At 38.9% G+C, this 20,398-nt stretch overlaps 1 protein-coding gene across 7 annotated transcripts in view; it reads right to left on the bottom strand.

Moving 5' to 3' along the window:
• Nucleotides 1-20,398, bottom strand: part of GRB14 (growth factor receptor bound protein 14) — a 128,768-nt gene that overhangs the window by 15,248 nt on the left and 93,122 nt on the right. For all 7 annotated transcript variants that reach the window (XM_045032932.1, XM_045032933.1, XM_045032934.1 and 4 more), the window contains 6 exons: nt 13,066-13,187; nt 11,044-11,118; nt 4,312-4,452; nt 1,961-2,071; nt 1,674-1,769; nt 911-991 (listed from right to left, as the gene is read on the bottom strand). In XM_045032932.1, the coding sequence (XP_044888867.1) occupies nt 911-991; nt 1,674-1,769; nt 1,961-2,071; nt 4,312-4,452; nt 11,044-11,118; nt 13,066-13,187 (626 nt within the window). The remainder of the gene's footprint in view (nt 1-910; nt 992-1,673; nt 1,770-1,960; nt 2,072-4,311; nt 4,453-11,043; nt 11,119-13,065; nt 13,188-20,398) is intronic.

Below are 20,398 nucleotides of genomic sequence, written 5' to 3' on the forward strand. Positions count from 1 at the left end.
TAAGTACAGTAGCTCCACAGCAACCATTGGTGGGCACTGGGATATAAATAAATAGAAAAACCCCTATCCTTCTCTAATCTGAAGCAATGTGTAGAGCACAAAAGACATGCCTGTGCAGTTAAAGCTTCCTAACCAAAAATATGTAGCCTTAAAATAGTCCTATTTGGTTACAACCCTAGAAAGATTACTTTAGAACTCAGAGCAGAAGAGATTTCAATAATAGGTATTAGGAAAGCCTACTCCTATCAAAAACATTTAATTACAATTACTTCATCAGAGATCACACCTGAATAACTTCAAATCCTGGGGCCACATCCTGAGCAGAAGATCGGGCCAATGAATTACAATCTGCTTAAACGTTTACAAAAGGTGCAAACAAGGACCGGATAAAAGGCGATATTTGGATAAAAGGGGAGTTTAGAGAATGGGATCTGCATTGCTGTAACTGCTGTGAATTATGATTCAGGGATGTGAGAAATTAACTGCTTTCTGTGAGAATATTCTGCATATTCAATCTCCATTTAATCATATATATTAGTCCTTTTTCAAGAGTGCTGCTGGACTGATTGGTTTCTCTATACAAAAGTGGTGAATTGCTTAATATTCCTTAGCTCAAGCATGGTGCAAATACAGGGCTAAATTCTCTCCTGCACCAAGAGCACTTGGCACAGAAAGAGACACAGTGGAAGTGCATGGAATCAGTAAGCGCTTCCTGACTGGCTCAACCTCCAGCTCCAATGCCAATAAGGGCAGCTGACCATTGTTCCGAAAGGTTTTGGTAAGTGCTCACACGCTTAAAGTTAAGCACACGCATAAACATTTCTAGGATCACAGACACAGATTACATTGCTTCTGCCATAGGTTCCATTTTAAGTAGTTTACTTGCTCATTAAGTTATTACAGTACATACCATAGGTGATATAGAAAGAGAACTGCAGCCACCTCTACCTTGATATGGTTGCATGTAATTCTGATACAGCTGCATTCCATACTAAAACCAAAAAAATAATATACCTTATCACTATAAGTTTGTTACGGGGATTTTAGTAGTACCACCTTGAAGTATTAAATAAAAATTATACAGGAGCTCCTGAATACTATACAATGAATTTCATTTAGAAAGATTTGGACTTTTATTAGCTTAATTACATTAATTTAAAAATAGAACCGCCTGCACAGACAATAGGAATATATTTGTCATTATGGTTTTCTGACACTATATTTAAAGAGAATTCTCTAAGTACAAAACTGTAATGTGTAAATTTTGCTCCCTCAAAAACACAAAAAGTTGGCCAGAATGAGTAAATGGCTACAGTTTTCATTTTCTTAAGAAATAACTTACATGTATGTTCAATTCTAGCCATTTATAGGCACCATATGACCCATTCTGCCTACTTTGCCACTAAAAGCAGCCTCTTCTACCACTCAAATAAGTTCTTGCATGATAATCAGGGACAGCACCAGTAGCAGCAGTGCCAGCTTTTTCTATTGTACTGGAAATTCAGTGTCTATCTTCTTTATTGGGAGAAGTCAAAAAGAGCCCACAGTGTACAAAATTAAGGATTTTTATTACACTGAAACCTACAAGTAACCCTTGCTTCTCAATTTCAGAATGTAAAAGCATTTAACATAGTGAATTACTAGCAAGAAATTAACTTCACAGAAGATTTTACCTTAAGTAATCTAATTGCTGTCATCCAGCAAGTCCTACTCTGCTCATCATCTGCACAAAGCTGCTTCAGGTCTTTGGCTCCTCCTGCTTTGTTAGGCTAGAAGGCCACAGCACATTGTTTAGCATTAATGCATATCTTGCAGATAATACCTGTTGAAATAAAAGCCACTAATTCTCCTATTTTATAATAGACAGCTGAATCTTTTTTTAAAATCTTATCGAAACTTAAGTTTACCTAAGAACTGTGGCTTGCTTTAGCATATATTTATCAAAATATTAAGCCTGTACCTTAAAGCAGAATCCATAGTTTGCTGGTGTTCCAGACATCTTTTTGCCTGCCAAAGACATATACATATCACTACTGCTGAATTCACAGAAAAACTGCAGATGCCTTGGTTCCTGAAAGGAAAAGCAATATAAAACAATTAGCCCTTTTTACTTTATTATAAACCAATGAAGGAAATAATAACTAACTATATGAAAAACAGAAAAATATAAATATTTATACAGTAAATTATTTAAATGCATGATAAATCTCTCTCCTGGAAATACACTACAATCCATATTTCAAAAAAATAGATATACCTATGCTAAAAATACATCCCTATCAACCACTCAGGGTTGCATGTGCCTAGGCCCTTACCATCAATCAAGTTATGTGCTTTCCATCTATGAGTCTTATATACATCTGATCCAATCAGATTTGCATGCACCCAACCCTATTAATCAGGTTAGTTTGCACCTAGCCTCCATCAATAAGGTTTGTGCACAATGCATAAATTTTCATATATAATGTGAACAATGGCCAAAAAATGGCCCTCAATCAAAAATTTAAAATTGTTGCATAGTATCGCCTCAAGTCCTAACTTCCTAACAATCTTTGTGTTGATAGATAGTAGTTTTTGAGATATCACTCAACAGTGAAAAGCAAACCTTGCAAGAAAAAAAACAAACATTCAGGTGGAGCCTAAATCCTAACTATTAAAAATGCATGAGGAGAAACCAAAACCACACTACATAGAAAATTAAAAGGGTATAAAAACTAACCTGGTGTGAAATGTCACACCAACTTGACACGTACTTTTAGAGAAATAGGAATTTTTACTCCATTTTAAAAACACAAACTTGACTGCATAATGTGATGATTATCTTGTCATCCAGGATTTCCTTGTGAAGAGGCTGGGTGGAGGAATTGTTTGTTTTGAAGGGAGCTGCTTGTTCCTTTTGTGGGGGGGGAGGGAAGGAGGGATGGACTGTATAGCCGTCTTAAATTGCATTCTGCGCATGTGCCCCAAGACACAATAATAGCATTCCACTTGTAAATAAAAATACCACACACATTGCTTGAGGAAGTTTACAAAAATTAAACTTGCAATTTACCTTTAAAAGGAAATTAACAGTAAGTTAGGAAAAGTATAATAAAAAGAGTAAGTTACACAGAACATCTTCAGGGAGAGAAACACTGAGCGCTTCCCCTTTTAGCCAGACAGCCTCTTTAAATACTAATAACTACACTCATCTGAAGCTCTTATCTTGTTCCAAATGGCAGCCTTTCTGATACTGTGACAGGAGAAGTTGAACTGACTGAAGATATCCAGAAAAAGGCCACTGAACATTCTACCTGCTGAAGCAGAGGAAAATGCCCAAAACTAGACAAAGCCAAAAAGCAAACTTTCAGTTTTCTGTGAGAAAAATATGTAGCACCAATTAACTGATTTCTGGAAAAACATACATGAGCTATAAGCCATAATGCTTAATGATTCATTACATCTTAAAATGTAACTTTTGAAGTCACTTTGCAGTTTATTTTTAATTCCCTTGTTTAAAACACATCATCAGAAGCAAGAAAACATATTTTAGCAATTACTGTCCAGTCCCATTCTAAATATTAATTCCTTTCCCCAAGTTGAAACCAGTCAAGTTTCTTTTGTTTGCTTCTTTGTGTCCTCAGTTAAATGAGGACAGCTGTGGAAATACTTTGACAGCTAACACAAATCTGTGTTGTTCAGACTAACAAAATCTTTATTCTAAGTGGGTTACATAAAAGTTCTCATCTCCAAAGCACCCTGTTTAACAGAGGTGTCAATAGTTATGCTTCCATTATAGACAAAAAAAATGAACAAGTAAAGCGGGGAGGAGGTATGGATACAGAGGGTCATGATAAAAATTGAGGTGCTCTAAAAATTTTCTCCTTTCATTTGCTTAAAAATAAATAAATGCTCTGAAAGACAGGTCCAAATGGTACATTCAGGAACAACAGTTAACATTTGCTTATGTTCTCACCCTTCAGAATTCTTAACCAGTAGATCTGAAATGCAGAATTTATTTTTAAAGAGCTCTGGTGTTGCCTGACTGAAAAATGAATTTAAATTAATATATTTGGAATGAACCAGACTTGTTAGGCCAGAGTACTTAGGTTTATACAAGAAATTCTAATTTATTCTGAAGCCTTGTTCTTACATATCTTTACTCCCACCAATCACGTTTTATCCTTAGAATGAACATTTGAACAGGAAATTGGGGAGCAAGGTTTTTTCCTTTAATTACCATGGATTGAAATAAAAATAGGTTAAAACTACTGCAAATGAAAATACACGCTTGCCCTATGCTTATTGTTCTCCGTCATATTTTAGTCTTACCTTTGATGCCCCTTTAGTGGAAAAATATAGGCCAGATCTTCTCAAAAGAAAGTATAATTTTTTCCATGATGATTTCTTCCCTTGCTCCTTTGCATGCAAATAACCATGAATTTCAGGATATGTGCTGGAACTTAGGAACATCTGAAACAAAATATTGCATATGTATTTCCCACCTGAAGCCAGCTTTCTCTTCTATTGACATACTATTCAACAGTTTTGCCAACATTATAGTAAAATTTTAAATGTTTAAATGGTGAAAATACACACTTCAAAAATGGAAAATTATACACGTGCCTCAAAACAGTGGGACGATCTTCTTACAACAGCATAAAAGACACTGAACAACTTTCTGGTAACTAAAGGAGGAGGTTAATCCTTCAAAGATCCATCAGAAATTTAGAGAAGGCAATAAATAACACTATATAAAATATAAAACCTAAGTTCTTGCATCCTGAAAGAAAGAACAGCCTTCTACAAAACTTAAAGAGTTCAGATAGATATTCATGGCAGTAGTTTGTAAGTTTAAATTAAAAATAATGCTCTAGAGTATTTTGTTTATTTTTGTTCTGTTTTTAGAACTGGTGGGTTAATGCCATATCTCCCAATTCTAACTCCTGCCAGCTAAAAAACCACTGGAAAGGAAACAAGTTTATAAGAGGTAGGCACATGCCATCATTTGGGGGTGAGGGAGCATATCACCACTTATATACACAATCCCTCTCTCTCTCTACCACACAAAAATCCAAACATGCACACTTTGAGCAATGACTGAAAATTAAAGTACACATAAAGTGACCCTTAAAGTTAAATTTCAAACCCTCAGGAGAAAAGCCTTCCTCCTAGAGAAAAAAAAATTAGCTGTATTATTTTGCAAATACGTTAGACAGAAATATTCCAAGTCCTTGACAAGGTAAAAATTTGTTATTCCCTAGGATAGTTCGCAGATATCTACACAGTATGTTACCACAACGTTCTGTGCCAATGTGACACTATAGTTATACAAACATTGAAGCCACAGAGAAGCAAACACCATTTATTATGAGGGAATTGGCCTTTAATAGACAGATAAATGTACATATATTCCATAAAGAGCATTCCTTGTTAGTTCAATGCATTGCCTTTGCTGTTTGTATTGAATTTTCTAAAGGAATATATCATGCCTTTTGAAAATTTGACAGAATGCCCAAGAAATTGTATCAGATACTGGAACACTTCCTAATTCAACCCAAGAAACAGATTCAGCTCCAGGCCAGGGGTTCTCAGTCCATTTCCCCTCATATAAATCTCTCATCTTGGAGTCCTTTGGGGTTACTACTGTGACCCCCAGCTTCTCCTCCCACCCCAAATTTCCCCACCAGTTGCTATCCTGGCCCATCAGGGTAAGCCACTGGCAGGCCGGGACACTTTGTTTACTTAGGTTTACCTCCATGCCTGCAGACAGTCGAGGTAGACAAACTGTCTCGGCCCACCAGCGGCTTATCCTGATGGCCCAGGAGCCAAAGTTTGCTGACCCCGAATTATAGGGTCGGCTTCTGAATGGGTCATAAAAAATTTCCATTTTTACTTATCCATCTTGGGTGGGTCAGCTTATAAACAAACCGGCTTATGATCGAGTATATATGGTATGTTCTCCTACTAACATAGTAATTTGTCTGATACACAATAACCATGATCCTGCAAAGTCTTAAGCAGACGTAACTTTATGCACTCTGCAGCAAATTGTGCATCAGAAACTCATGTTCTGAAGCAATATTACATTTATTCTGTCATGCAATACCCTTCATTCCCACATCTTTACACCCTCACAAACACACACAACAATAAATATTGAAATAAAATTATTGTTTTCTATGATGGTTATTTCAGGATGTGGTTTTTTTGTGGCAATCTCCACACCATGGGCCTGGACTATGCACAATGTTTTCTAGGCAGTCAGGTCAGAACCACCTTCCCCTCCTGTGTGGAAAGGAAGGGAGGGCTGGGGCAGCATTTAAAGGGTTCCTCCGGGCTTCCCGCCATGGTGGGGAGCCCAGAGGAGCCCTTTAAATCCCACCTGCAGCTTTGGCAGCCGGGCTGGGGCTGGCATTTAAAGGGCCCGGAGCTCCACGGTGGCTGGAGCATCGGGCCCTTTAGTTCGCCACAGGGGCTACCAGCCACATCTGCAGCTGGGAGCCCCCTGAGTGATTTAAAGGCCCTGGGACCTTTAAATCTTGAGGCCACGCCTCTTCCGCTTGAGGCCACGCCCCCCGGACTCCAGCCCTAAAGCATAAAGCGTAAAGCTGAAATCGCACATGTTAAATGCGCATAAGTTGCGACAGACCTGTATGTGCACATTTAGCATATAAGTTGTGGGGATATTTTGGAAATGTCTTTGAAAATTACTAATTGAAAAAAAACATTTTGGGCTTAGGCAGAGCTGGTAGCACAGTAAACAGGTGACGTTGCCTAATGTTCAGTTGCTTCAAACTTTGCCAAACTTTACCTATCCATGCTGAAATTTTCCATGCTGGGCATCTGCCTCAGGGGGAATATTTTTGGAACATTTCTGCAAAAGTAGTTCATCAATTTCGCCGTACAAGGTTATGGAAAAATATATTGGTTTGCCCATCTTAAAACCATTTCACCATGTTTGTTGCAAAGTTATAATGCCTTCATTCTTTGGAGCAAGGAAGTGAAATTTGGCAGGAAGTCACCGTTGCTGTTGCCATGGAAAACCAGCCCAGATTTGGCCAGGTTATAACAGAGTTGGGTGGAAAGAAGTTTTCCCATTCTGCATTGAGGCAAAACCAAACCCTGTCAAAAACATTTATGAAAAACCAGAAAGACACCCCAAAAAGCTAACATTCTGGTGAACAGTGACATGGGATGTGAAAGTTGCTGCTCTGGCTGATTCAGACTTGAACCTGGGTCTCCTACATTCCAGGTGAGTGTCCTATCCACTTGGCTTTTAGCTAATCATCTCTCTCCCCATCCCCTGAGAAACTTTTCCACAAAAAGTTTAGGTTCTGACAAAGCAGAATTTTCTGAAAACAAATGTTTTGTCAAATAACTCCCAGCTACCTCCGTTTATAAACCTTCGAGAGGGGCCGGGGGGAAACAGCTCACACATGCTCAGTAGAGACTTGACAAGTGAACTTTCCAGATTCCATCTGAACTGGGCATGCTCCAGCCCCAAGTTGCAGAGGGGTAAGCAGGATTGTCCCTGTAATTGCCACTCCTGGATGCTGCAGCACCAAGCATCAGAACTGAGACCAGGGAGACTGACACTCAATGCTCCCCCTGCTGGTGCCCAGGCAGTATGGAAGCCTGTCTGGAGTGCAGAGAGGACAGAAGGCAGTGGGGAGGGCAGTGAAGAAAGTAGATTGGGACAAGGAAGTGAGGTGGGTTGAGAAGAGACTGGGAGTGGAAGGTCTGTGGAAGTTTGGGCCTGGATGTGCAAGGAGACTGGATGTAGGAGCCAGGGCGGGGGAGACTAAGATCAAATGAGGAGCAAGAGGTAGTGGGGACAGACTGGGGCAAAGAGCCTAGGAGGGAGACTGGGAATGAAAGCCAAGATGGGGGATAAAGGAGACTAAGACTCTGTTGAGGAACCCAGAGCAGGAGATGGGGACTGGAGTGAGGAGCACAGAGGAGTGAGAAATAGGAATGAGACAAGGAGCTGGGGTGATAAGGGGGGGAAAAAGAGGACAGGGCAAAAGGAGTCAGGTTTGAGGGGAGAGTCCTCAAGATTCCTGAGTCTCAACATTTCTCTATTGTCAGCAAATAGCTGTGAAACCCTCTGGCAAAGTGTATGTTTCATCCTGCTCTAGTGGCTAGCCCACAAAGGATGACTGCTTACTGTTGGAATCAGTAACTTCATTAGCTCTACTAGCGAAGGCCTGTGAAGTGGATCTAAAGGCTCAAACCCTGCTGATGTCCCATGTGGCTATTCCCATAGGATTAATTTTCTGTTTTTCAGTTTGTTTTTTAGAACCTCAGAAATTACACACACAAAACTACATTAAAGAGAACATTAAGGTTGAAAAGTCAAGTACTCAAAAGTTAAGACATGCCAGAATTGAGTGCTTTGCAGCCTTCATGCTCTTTTAACATCATTTTTGTGTATATACTTCACACAAAAACTATTTTAATTGTCTAGAAAGGAAACGTGCCCTGTTCTTTAACATATATTCTACATTTAGATAAAAATACTTTGTTTCATTGCTTGTAAAAATGACTTGTACATATGCTGTCTACACGTGTTTTCTAATGTATTTGCATTCTGCTGAAAAGGCAATAAGAAAGAAGCAGCTAAATTAGTCAATAGAAGATTTGCACTCTGAACTCAAAGTACACCTACTTGAACCTGAATATCAATTGCATCTATTGAAGAATTGGACTTGGGGAGAATAGAGCTACCCTTAAAGAAAAAGTTGAAAAGCATAATCATCAGGATAATTTTACAGACTAAGAATTGTGAAATTGTTACTCTCAAAGTACAAAAATAATTAATATTCTTCAGAGTGAAAAAAATTAATCCTGGTCCCAAAAAAAACACTGCAGCCAAAAGTTTTGAATAGTACAAGAACAGAGAAGTGTTATTCATATAAGTAAAAGATGAACTCTTAGCCCCTATCAAAGTCAATAGCAAAACTACCATTTACTTCAATGGGATTAGGATTTCACCCATTATCCAAATTAGCTCAAATGGGGCCTAATCCTATTCACATGATTAACTCAACGGGAGTATTTGTAAGAACTAACAACATGAGATTTTATCCATATATTGTTACTGAAAAGGTTGGGGGGGTGTTACCATAGTAAACTATGGTGCAAGCTACTGAATAGGTTTTACAAGTGAAAAAAAATCTGATTTTAAATTACATTTGAAGTCATCAGCTTCACATTTAATTACCAGAAATAGGTGAACTATAAATGAATCCATTCATACTATGAGATCTATAATTTCTCAAAGAAACAGATAAAAATGAAATATCAGAATATTCTATTAATATTAACGTGAAGGCCTCAGGTTTAAAATCCATTTGCTCCATTAATTTTTTATGTTTAAAATTGATCACATTCATGAAAACCCAGAACGTGAGCTATGCTCACTGATTCCACACTCAATGCCCAAGAAACGTATGCACAAATACTGTGCCTCCCTAAAGTAGACTATGACACATCCATGTACCATCTATGCATCACACTCCCTTCACCGCCTTCTTTAGGCTTAACTCTTGTTGGCGGCAGGGATTAAACCTCTCACTCTTTGAGAAGCACTACCAGAAACAATTTTTACAAATCAATGCACATCTGATAGCTAAGCACCAGAATATGCCTCCAAGGGAGGCTCTGGAACTCCAGTCACTGGAGGTTTTTAAGAACAGACTGGAAAAACACCTGTCAGAGATAGTCTAGTATACTTGGTCCTGCCTTTGTGCAGGGGGTGGGATTAGATGACCTCTTGAGGTCCCCTTCACCCCTACATTTCTATGACTAATAGAGAATAACTAAGGAAAACAAATCAGTACATTTTTAGGTATTTTAGCTCTGAGTTAAAAGGAAGGAGCCAAAATTCTTGCCTTCTCTTACTCTTGCCTTATAAACAAAAGGCAAGAAAAATGTTTATCACATAGCTGGAGAATATTTTACTTGCACATAGCTCAACCCACAGAAAACTATAAGAGAATTTCAAAACTGGGTTGTTAAAACTAACATCTCTCTTGATACTTGACCAAGCATGTCACAGATAATAATGCAAGCCCATTAACTTGTCTTAATGAAAGTTTCCAAGGAAAGAGTGGCATAGTGTAAATGATCTACTGAATGGCTTTTGCTGAAATGTGCATGATGGCTTTGTAATTCACAAAGGTGTTCTGTACTTAATGTCTAGCAAGTCCTATTGAACCAAACATAAATAATCAGACAATACAATGTAAAAAAAAATAGTAACATGAAATACAGGTTTATCCAGTTTTGACTGATTTACAAATTAACCTGTAATCTCATATTTGGAATAAAACTGACCCCTATGCAGAAGGCCAGCATACAAACTATTCACTGTCTAAACACTATTTTTGAGGACTTAAGTGACTTAATGGTACATAGGCCTTAAACTTACTCTGCACACAGGTATTTAGTAGATATCATTTAGTTTACAAAAATAAGTCAAATATTTCTTTCAAACTATCAGATCACTTTTGAGATAAAGAGATGCTAAATTCTATTAGCACAGAGGCAAACATTTTGAAACATAGGTGCCTAAAGTTAGACTCTGAAATCCATATTTAGGCAGCAAAAGAAAAATGGCCTGATTTTTAAAGGTTGTAACATTTATAATTTGTTAACAAACTCCTTGTTTTCTTTTGCATATACCACTTTCAAACAGTTCAGGACTGTTGAATTCCCATCCTTTTAGACAGGCTACACTACTTTAATCTTTCAACCATTTCTTGTAAGTTAGTCCACCCAACTGATCCTAACCATTTTTTGCTGCATTTTGTTCTTTTCTGAACTCCCTTCAACTGGTCAATATCTTTATGGCAATGAATTCCCCAAAACTGAATCATTCCAGGTGCAGTTATATCAGTGGGGGAATATTATCTTTATGTTTCACGACAAGCCATCTCTCTAGTCCAATAGGTCACTACAATTCTGTCAGTGACAAAATACTATGTACACACAAACTAGACACCTGAAATTGAGATATTCTGCTGTGAATTGGTTTATCTTAATGCAAATACTGCATACCTGTAATATCTGCGTGTGGCCTATCACTCCACTGGTCTCGCTTGACAACGACACCATATGCTCTGGAAAATAATTCTGTTACAATAGAACGTATTATTAAAACTTCTGTAAATGTGAATACAAAAACCTTCCGTTTTCTCTTAGACATATAAACAGATCCACCACCCAACTGCACAGAGCAAAAAGACAGTGAGATTTCCCCACTCTCAAATCATTTAGGAAAGGGGGGGCATTAAAATAGCCTAAAAATTGTGGTATCTTGTAGATTCACCTGCTGAGTTTGTGAGAGCAAACTTCAAAGTTTTTTTTATTTGTTTGTTTTTAAGATTTCAATGCAGGGACAAGGGTCTGCTAAGTCAAGTCAGACTGCAGGAAGGCCCATACTTAGGGTATGTCTATACTACAAAAACCTGTGCCAGTGGGTCTCAGAGCCTGGGTCAACTGACTCGGCTCACACTAGGGGGCTAAAGCAGCAGTATAGATGTTCCTATTTGTGCGGGTTTCAAACCCTGGACTCCAGCCCAAGTCCCATGAGCCGAGTCTGTTGACTCAGGCTCATACTCGCTGCCAGGTTGTGGTTTGTTATTTTTGTTTTTTGTTTATTTTTGTTTGTTTTTTTTCCAGCGTAGATGTAACCTCAGATTATCAAGTAATCATTCTCCCTGTCCTTCATGCTGCATAGGCCGGCCCTAGGCATCAATATATTACTATCTAGGAAGAGGGAAAATGCATTTTAAAAGGGACATTTTGTTGAATTTGATATGGTATCCCAGTAGAAGGAGGAAATAAAGTGGGATACACTGTCAAAAAAATTTACTTAAATCATATTGAAACAAAATGTTGGGTAATATATTTTATGCTATCTTTTACTAATGCAGAAAAAATCCTCTCTGATTTACTGTGAATGCTATCTTTATTCTGTATGATATTAATATGGATCAAATGGTGGAAACTTTCAAAAATAAAATAAAAGCTATTATAGGCCAGAGCTGGTGTAAGTCAGCATAGCTCCGCCGACTGAACTGTAGCTATGCAGGTTTACATCAGTTGAGGATTTGGCCCCAGATATAAAATTATAGTCTTTTATAATAGCTGGACAATTCCCAAATTAAACCCTTCAAAGCATGTAAAGTAGCTGGTCACCAGAGACTTTCATTCCAAATGATCGCGTGTATTATTTTTAGGATTAATTAAGAGTTAAGTGTTTTTGATACAGTGTTCTAAATTCCACCTCCTCTTGGGATCATACCTTTCTTGTTGGGCCCTGATTGGTTAGCTAGTTGGGCCCTGATTGGTTAGTCTATATTGCCCACCAAGGCTGGTTGACTATGGTCATGCAATATAAAGTAATTTCCATGGACCACTATAATATCTGACCCCCCCCAATTAATTAATTTAGCAACATCTCTGAGATGTAGTTATCCCCATTCAGAAATAAGGAACTGAGGGAGAGAGTGATTAAGTGATTTGCTCAAGATAATACATGCAGAGCAAGGAACAGAACCCAAACTCTTGGGTCCCTAAAGGTATGTCTGCACCACAGCTGGAAGGTGTAAATTCCAGCTTGAGGAGACATACCCACATTATCTCTGATCAAGCTAGTGTGGTAAACTAGAGTGTAGTCACAGTGGGGAACAGGGTGATGAGGCGTAGCGGGGGAGCTGCCATAAGTACGACCTTGTTGGAGACCATAGATTTGTACTCTGGCAGCTAGCCCTTCCTAGAGCTCACGCTGTGGTGACTACACTGCTATTTTTAGCACACTAGTGCAATTGGAGCTAATGCAGGCATGTCTCCTCAAGTTGGAATTTACACCTTCCAGCTCTGGCATAGACATACCTATAGTGATTTAAGATCATTCTTCCTTTCCTTTTAACAGGTCACAGGTAGATTTCATTTTACGGCTCACTCTAAGTCCTCCTGCATTTCTGGCATTCCCCCGCATCACTATGCCACATGGCTTCAGATGTCAGGGCAGCAGTAGCAGCTGCCCAAACAGTGCTTTTAAGAAGACAGACTTACCACTGGGTGTTTAAAAAACTCATATTTGGCATAGTTTTTTCTAAAATACAGTCTATTTTCTTCTTCGATTCCCCAGTTTGACTGAACTTCAATTACCAATTCGTGGTCTTCTATAATTCTTTCTGTAAAACAAAGAAAAATACTTAGCCTTGCACACAAGCCCACCATCGTGGTAAACCCATGAGAATTTAGGCTCAGACACAAATGAAGAGTTATGTTCAACCCAACATGAACACCTTCAATTCATCAAGTCTGTTTCACATTTTGTCACCAAAGTCAGTATTCTATACAGTGCTCTTTTATACGCCAACTCTGCTCATGAAACATGAATGTCTGCAGTAGGTGAGGAAGCAAATTTCCTCCTCATCTTCCTCAAACACCAATAAGGTTTTAAAATCTCTCACATAAATGCAAAATGAGGTATTGCCTCTTCCAAAGCTAACTTATTACATACTTTAACGTTTTTACAAAGCTTGGAATAGAGAGATGGTGATTTTGGCAGCTAGACTTCTTAGTTGTATAACTTCCTTCTTTGAGAAATTAGAAACTTGGAGCCAAAATTAATTAAGGGGAATGGTTAATTACAAAAACACCCAACATTCATTCATAAAGCGTTTTTTCACATTGGAAGAGTTCATCCTGAATTACTCAAGAGCTGGCAAAGATATTAGAAGTGATCCCATTTGTATAGAGGTGAGCTCATTAGCTAGGTTGGATGCCAGACATTTAGATCTGCAAAGCCATGTGGGGAATTTGAACCTTTTGAAAACCAGTTCTGATTGCTAATTAACTTTACAGTAATTGGGGATTTAGAAAAATCTAAACAAAATGGCAAAGGACTTATGTAAATGGATAATAAATAACCAATCAATCCGCCTATGTCTGCTCCAGAGTTTTCTAAAGATTTTCAGAATACTGTTGCATCTCCTCTGCAAGCTGTTTTTATCTTTTTTGACAGTTTCCTGCAATGTAAAAAAATACTAAACTACATTTGTATGAAATGAAATATGGTTTTGAATTTAAGGCCCCAATCCTTCAAAGAGTTATGCATGTGCTTAACTACAAACTCTCTAGGAGCACTATCATTGATTTCAATGAGACTACTTAGAGTGTGTAAAGGTAAGCCCATGCATAACCCTTTGCAGGATTGTGACTAAATTTATTTCTGTACATTGGATATCACATTTAAAAAAACCAAACAACTCATGTAACATTCATGCTACAAAGAAAAAGTGCACAGGAAAAAGTTTGGTGGACAAATTTCATTTTGCTGACAGCATGAACCAATGAGGAAACAAGTTATTTTAAATGTAAGTGGGGAATATTTTTTCTGGGACTTTACTGAATTGTACTTAAAGGGTCACTGTCAATTTCAAATCTAATTAGTTCCAACAAATCAACAATTTAAAATAGTTTCAACTACTGTTCATGGGTCCCCCTGCCAATTATACAATTTTACACAACAATCTTATTTTTATTTCTCCCCCCCCCCACCTCCAAGTATTGCCAAAATGCAAGAGCACAAAAAAAATCATAATCAAGCTCTAAAAATACATGAGAGAGACACACACACACAGAAACGGGGTTCTATGTATTTTCCTTCTAGTTTTTCAGCCTTTAAAGGTACAGCCAGTTCATGTTCTCATGCTTTATTCCATAATCACGAGGGCTTTAAGCTTAATTTTAAATTACTGAAACTCTTACATAGTCACTTTAGTCCAGGAGCTGGGGCTTTAAGAAACACCACATATCTCAAGACTTGTGATAAAATTGTGAGCTCACAACACTACTTTCCAGGACTGTGTGAACAGAATGATTGTAATGCAGCAAAACACAAAATGTCCATTAAATTCTTGAAATACATTGGGGACAAATGTTTGTTTCAGAAGGTGGAGGAAGTAACTGGGGAAAACTGCCATTTTAGACATTATTCTGACTAATAGCATTGTGAATCTGAAGTTGAAGGTAATCTGGGTGAAAGTGATCATGAAATGATGATTATGTGACCCTAAGAAAAAGGAGCAAGAGCAGCAAAATAAGGACAATGGCCTTCAAAAAAGCAGACTTTACCAAACTCAAAGAAGTGGTTGGTAATGGTCCATGGGAATAAAATCGAAAGGAAAAAGGAGTTCAGGAGAGTTCTCAATTTCTCAGAGAGATAATGTTAAAGGTACAACAGCAAACTGTTGATAGGACGAATACTAAAAGTAGAGCTCTGCACGGATACAAAATTTGTACCTGAGGATGTGAATATCCATGGATATAAGGCTGCAGGGCTCTACCAGGAACCACAGCAGCCTGTTAGGCCACCACTCGCCAGAGCCCAGTCCAGGCAGCTCCTCCAGTGCAGCTGTACTGCCCCCAGCTCTGTCCACCAGGGTTGGCACCAAGCTTAGCGACAGCTGTCCCTCCTCATGCTAGTGTATGCAGGCAGCTCGCATGCTGCTGGACAGAAGTAGCAATCTTAAAGAGCAAAAACAGTACACTTCTATCCCTTTAAAAAAAAATTATTTTTTTTTTTTGCTGCAACACAAAGGCCAAGATTTTAAAAGGGGTTAAGTGATTTTGAGGGCCCAAATAGAAAATGTGGAGCATCTGTCCTCTGCAAATCAGACCCTAATTAAGGTATCTCAAGTTGGGCACACAAAATCTTTTAAAAATTACTTTGGAATATCCTGTCCCAGAAAGAATTAAAAGAGTAGGAGTACAATTGCAGCCTCTTTCCATCAATGGTCTTCACTTCTTGTGGCAACACCCACCTTCACTAAACAAAAAAATACTATCCACAGCCCAAATACTGTCACGTCTGCAAACCTAGATTAATTACTGTGCCAAGAAGTCTCCAAATCTCCACTGAGTGAGATATTATATTCACACAGCTAAATTCTACAAGTAGGAAAAAAAAAGGTGGACTCATTGTAGGCCACATATACTGATAGTGCTCATGCAATGATTAGACCAATTGTTCATCTTAAACAGTTATCTTTTTAGTTAATAATACCAAAATTGGTTAACTCCTTGATTGACTAATTTTATTTATATTATAATCCCAATGTATTTTTCATATTGTTTAGCACTTGAAGGAAGTATGAGAAATTAGTTAACCATATAGTTGTTTATGCTCTTAAATAAATGTTATAAATAAATCCACCAAACTGGCTTCCTCTGATGAAATGGTGAGAAGGTAAAAACTACCTTAATTAAAGGGACTTTAATTAAACATTTGACATTAGTCCTGAAAACCCGCTATTATTATTACATCATGCCTAATCCAAAGGAAAAATGCAGCAGCCCACCATAATCTACTAAATACCATAGGATTTGGGAAATAAATGACCTTCACTGACTTTTTTTTTTTTTTAAACAACAACTCTGGAAGCTAACACCAGGGTGTCCACATATCTATTCAATGGACACCATCCTAGGACCTAACCACATCCAGGGCCGCCCAGAGGGGGGGGGGAAAGAGGGGCAATTTGCCCCGGGCCCCACAGGGGCCCCCACGAGAGTTTTTCGGGGCCCCTGGAGCTGGGTCCTTCACTCGCTCCGGGGGGCCCGGAAAACTCTTGCAGGGCCGGGCCCAGGAGCTTCTTCCGCTCCCGGTCTTCACTGGCGGGGGGTCCTTCTGCCCAGGACCCCCTTCCCCGCCACTGAATTACCGTCAAAGCGGGACCTGCCACCGGAGTGCAGCCGGTTCTTTGGTGGTAATTCGGCGGCGGGGGGGTCCTTCCGTTCTGGGACCCACCGCCGAAGTACCCCGAAGACCCGCGGTGGGGGCCCCCCGCCGCCGAATTACTGCCGAAGACCGGGCTGCACTTTGGCGACGGGTCCCACTTCGGCAGTAATTCGGCGGCGGGGGGGTCCCTGCCATGGGTCTTCGGGGCACTTCAGCAGCGGGGGGCCCTTCCGTTCCGGGACCCGCCGCCGAAGACCCCAGGCCCCCGGAAATCTCTGGGCGGCCCTGACCACATCAGCCACACCATCAGGGGCTCGTTCACCTGCACATCTACCAATGCGATATATGCCATCATGTGTCAGCAATGCCCCTCTGCCATGTACATTGGCCAAACCGGACAGTCTCTACACCAAAAAATAAATGGACACAAATCTGACATCAGGAATTATAACATTCAAAAACCAGTAGGAGAACACTTCAGTCTCCCTGGTCACTCAATAACAGACCTCAAAGTGGCAATTCTTCAAGAAAAAAAAACTAAGAACAGACTAACGTGAAACTGCAGAACTTGAATTAATTTGCAAACTGGACACATCACATTAGGCCTGAATAAAGACTGGGAGTGGTTGGGTCATTACAAAACCTAAACCTAATTTCCCCCATACTAAATTTCCCCCTACTGTTACTCACACCTTCTTGTCAACTCTTTGAAATGGGCCACTCTCATTACCACTACAAAAGTTATTTTTCCTCCCTTGGTATCCTGCTGTTAACTGAATTGTCTCGTTAGACTGACCTCACACTTGGTAAGGCAACTCCCATCTTTTCATGTGTTTATACCTGCTCCTGTATTTTCCACTACATGCATCTGATGAAGTGGGTTCTAGCTTGTGCCAGTGCTCACTGTTCTACAGCTCTGACAGATGCGGCTATTTCCTACAATGTTCTGGACAAACCTTACTGAATTAAGTTAACAGTATTAAAAATGCAAATAGTTATGTATTATTGTGGGACTGTATGTAACATCTCTAGGGAGGCAAATGTCTCCTGGGAAATGTTATGAGCTTCAAAGGCCTATTTTAAAACAACAGGCCAGATAAGTAGTATATTTTGGAGGAAAACAAAATTAAGTAGATTTCCTAGGAAAATACCCTGGGGAGGGAATGCAAATTCCCCACCTCCGGACCAAACCTTTGAAAGATTCGCCTTGTGGAGAAACCCATTGTCTATCTGATCACCTAGTTCCTGGTCTCTAAGAAAAAAAGACCTAAATCGTATAAAAGGAGCAAAACAAAACAAAAAATCACAGATTCATGGGTGTGCTAGTTCTGGGCCAAGGCAGTTATGAACTTGTAACCACTGGAAAACCCCTTGGTGGTGTCTGCAGGACTGTTTGCCTGCCAGAGCCCTTGTTGAGTCAGGGTAATCTCTGGTAAGATAATTTGCATACGTATTCTTTTTAATGGTTTCTCCATAATTCTTTTACTTTAAGAATAAATGTGATTATTTTAGAAAGAACTATGTCGTCACTTAACTGTGGGCAATTACATTGTTTATAGCCTCTGAAGAAGAAAGGCAAACAGGCCTGCTGAGGCAGTCTGCTTTGCTGGAGAATTCACAGTGGGCAGAATGGAAATCCCCGGATAGGAGAGAGGGAGCGAGAGATGTACGACTCTCCTCAAGACAGGTGAATGCAGGGGAGCTGGAAGCCTCAGAACAGACCACAGAGGGATTGTAGAGTTGCATTAGCCCAGAACCATGAAAACTGCAGTTCTACTACTATTTTTAGCATGTTAGCTTGATGTCTATTGGAACTGAGAATCACACTCCCCTCTCCAACTGTAGACATAGCCTAAGGGCTTGTCTCCAGAGCTCCTCAGTTTGGACTATGGAAGGGTGAATTGTAGCACATACTAGTGCACTCCACTGTATGGACACAGCTGTTGCAAACTACAAGGTACCTAGTTTGCATTAACATGGCCCTCTTTAAACAAGACTATTTAACTGCAAACTAAGTAGTTGTTAGTTTATGCCCTCAGCATCCACTTAGGGGAATTACTGTGAGGCAATCCAATGTGCACTGCAATTTGTACACCCTATAGTCTGAATTATGGGACTGTGTAAATACAGCCTAAGAGTCAAGTGCTACCCTTTATTCTGCTCAAATAAATCTAGTACAGTACCTGTATATGAGGAACAATAGTGACATCCAGTGGATATTAAAAAAAAATTCCTACACACCTGTGATAAGCGTAATTGTTAAAGAAGGAATTGTAGGTTAAACATTTGAGAAAAGCATAACGATTCTCTAAAATGTACTATGGAGAACCAAATATATTTTAGTATTTGCTGTCCATGACAAAAGTAAAAAAACACTGTTTAAAAATTGTTTAAAAATATATGAGGTCTACCGGATTCTGAAATAATTTCTGGTAAACACATCCCCTTTCAGGGTACATACCCATCTGAATGTGCAAGTAGCTACTCAAATATATGTACACAGATGAGAGCATATTCCAATGACTTTGTGATAATTAATGTCATGTTTATATAAATAACAGCTGACTCGTGGCTTTATTTGCAAATAAAAAGCACCATGTTCAGTTTACTGTGATTCATGGGTTCAAAAAAATCACAAGTATTTGGATAGCTGTTGGATATTAGCGAAAATGTTTGTATCCATGACAGATTCAGGAATTTTAAAATTAATTATTATTCATACAAAAAATGTTTTACTGGAAATGAGTTTTTCGCTATTTCCTGTTTCAAGTGCTTCAGTCATTCAACCAGGCAGTTGAAAAAAAAAATGTGGTGTGTGTCTTAGTGGATAAATCACACAACAGTACAATACATAGCAACCAGTCAACCAAACTGTTCACAAACCACAGTCTGAAAGTTATTCATCTAGTACAGTACTTACAAATAGTGAATTTGTTTGCTTACAAGAAAGAAGATCAGTTTGTGAATATATCACACGCTGAAAAGGGGTCTACATTTGTGTCATAATAAATAAACAACAACAACAAACATTAAAGGTGGTTTAACTATTAAGTATTACAGGAGGAGGCGGCATCCTGAAAGAGAACTAATCTCCATACCTACTGGTACCTCATTAGTCTCTAACATCAGCCTGAAGAAGGCAGACTGACTAAAAAAGGGAAAAATAGTCTCTTACTAAAATTACACCGGAAGGAGAACCAGACATCTCAGAGGATTGGTTAGGGAATGCAGTGCCTTAGTGCTGGTTCACATTCAGCAGAGCTCAGCAGTGAGCTCAGTAGTTACTACTGGAAGAGTTTGTATGCTTAAGTGAAACAACTTGATGGTCTCAATCTCGTTCTCTAGAAGGAATGGACATGTGTCAACATAGTACTTCATAGATGTTGAAAAATTTCTCTTGTTCGAATATCTTAAGAAAAGTGACAACTAAAAGATTGATATTTCAGCAACTAACTAATATCATTAGGATTGAAGTGGTCCAATTACATGACAAAATATGCATTGTATCAATAACTGTGACAGACTGGGCCAGGAACCATTCCAGAATCACTTCTTTAGGGTTATAATTCAGTTTTGTTTTCCTTAATGCTTTTGACTAACTTTCTTCTCTATGTTAAAATCCAGTCTTATTGATAAAGAGAGAAAATACTTCTGTTA

Source organism: Mauremys mutica, chromosome 10 (genome assembly GCF_020497125.1).
Source record: "Mauremys mutica isolate MM-2020 ecotype Southern chromosome 10, ASM2049712v1, whole genome shotgun sequence".
Classification (NCBI taxonomy): domain Eukaryota; kingdom Metazoa; phylum Chordata; order Testudines; family Geoemydidae; genus Mauremys; species Mauremys mutica.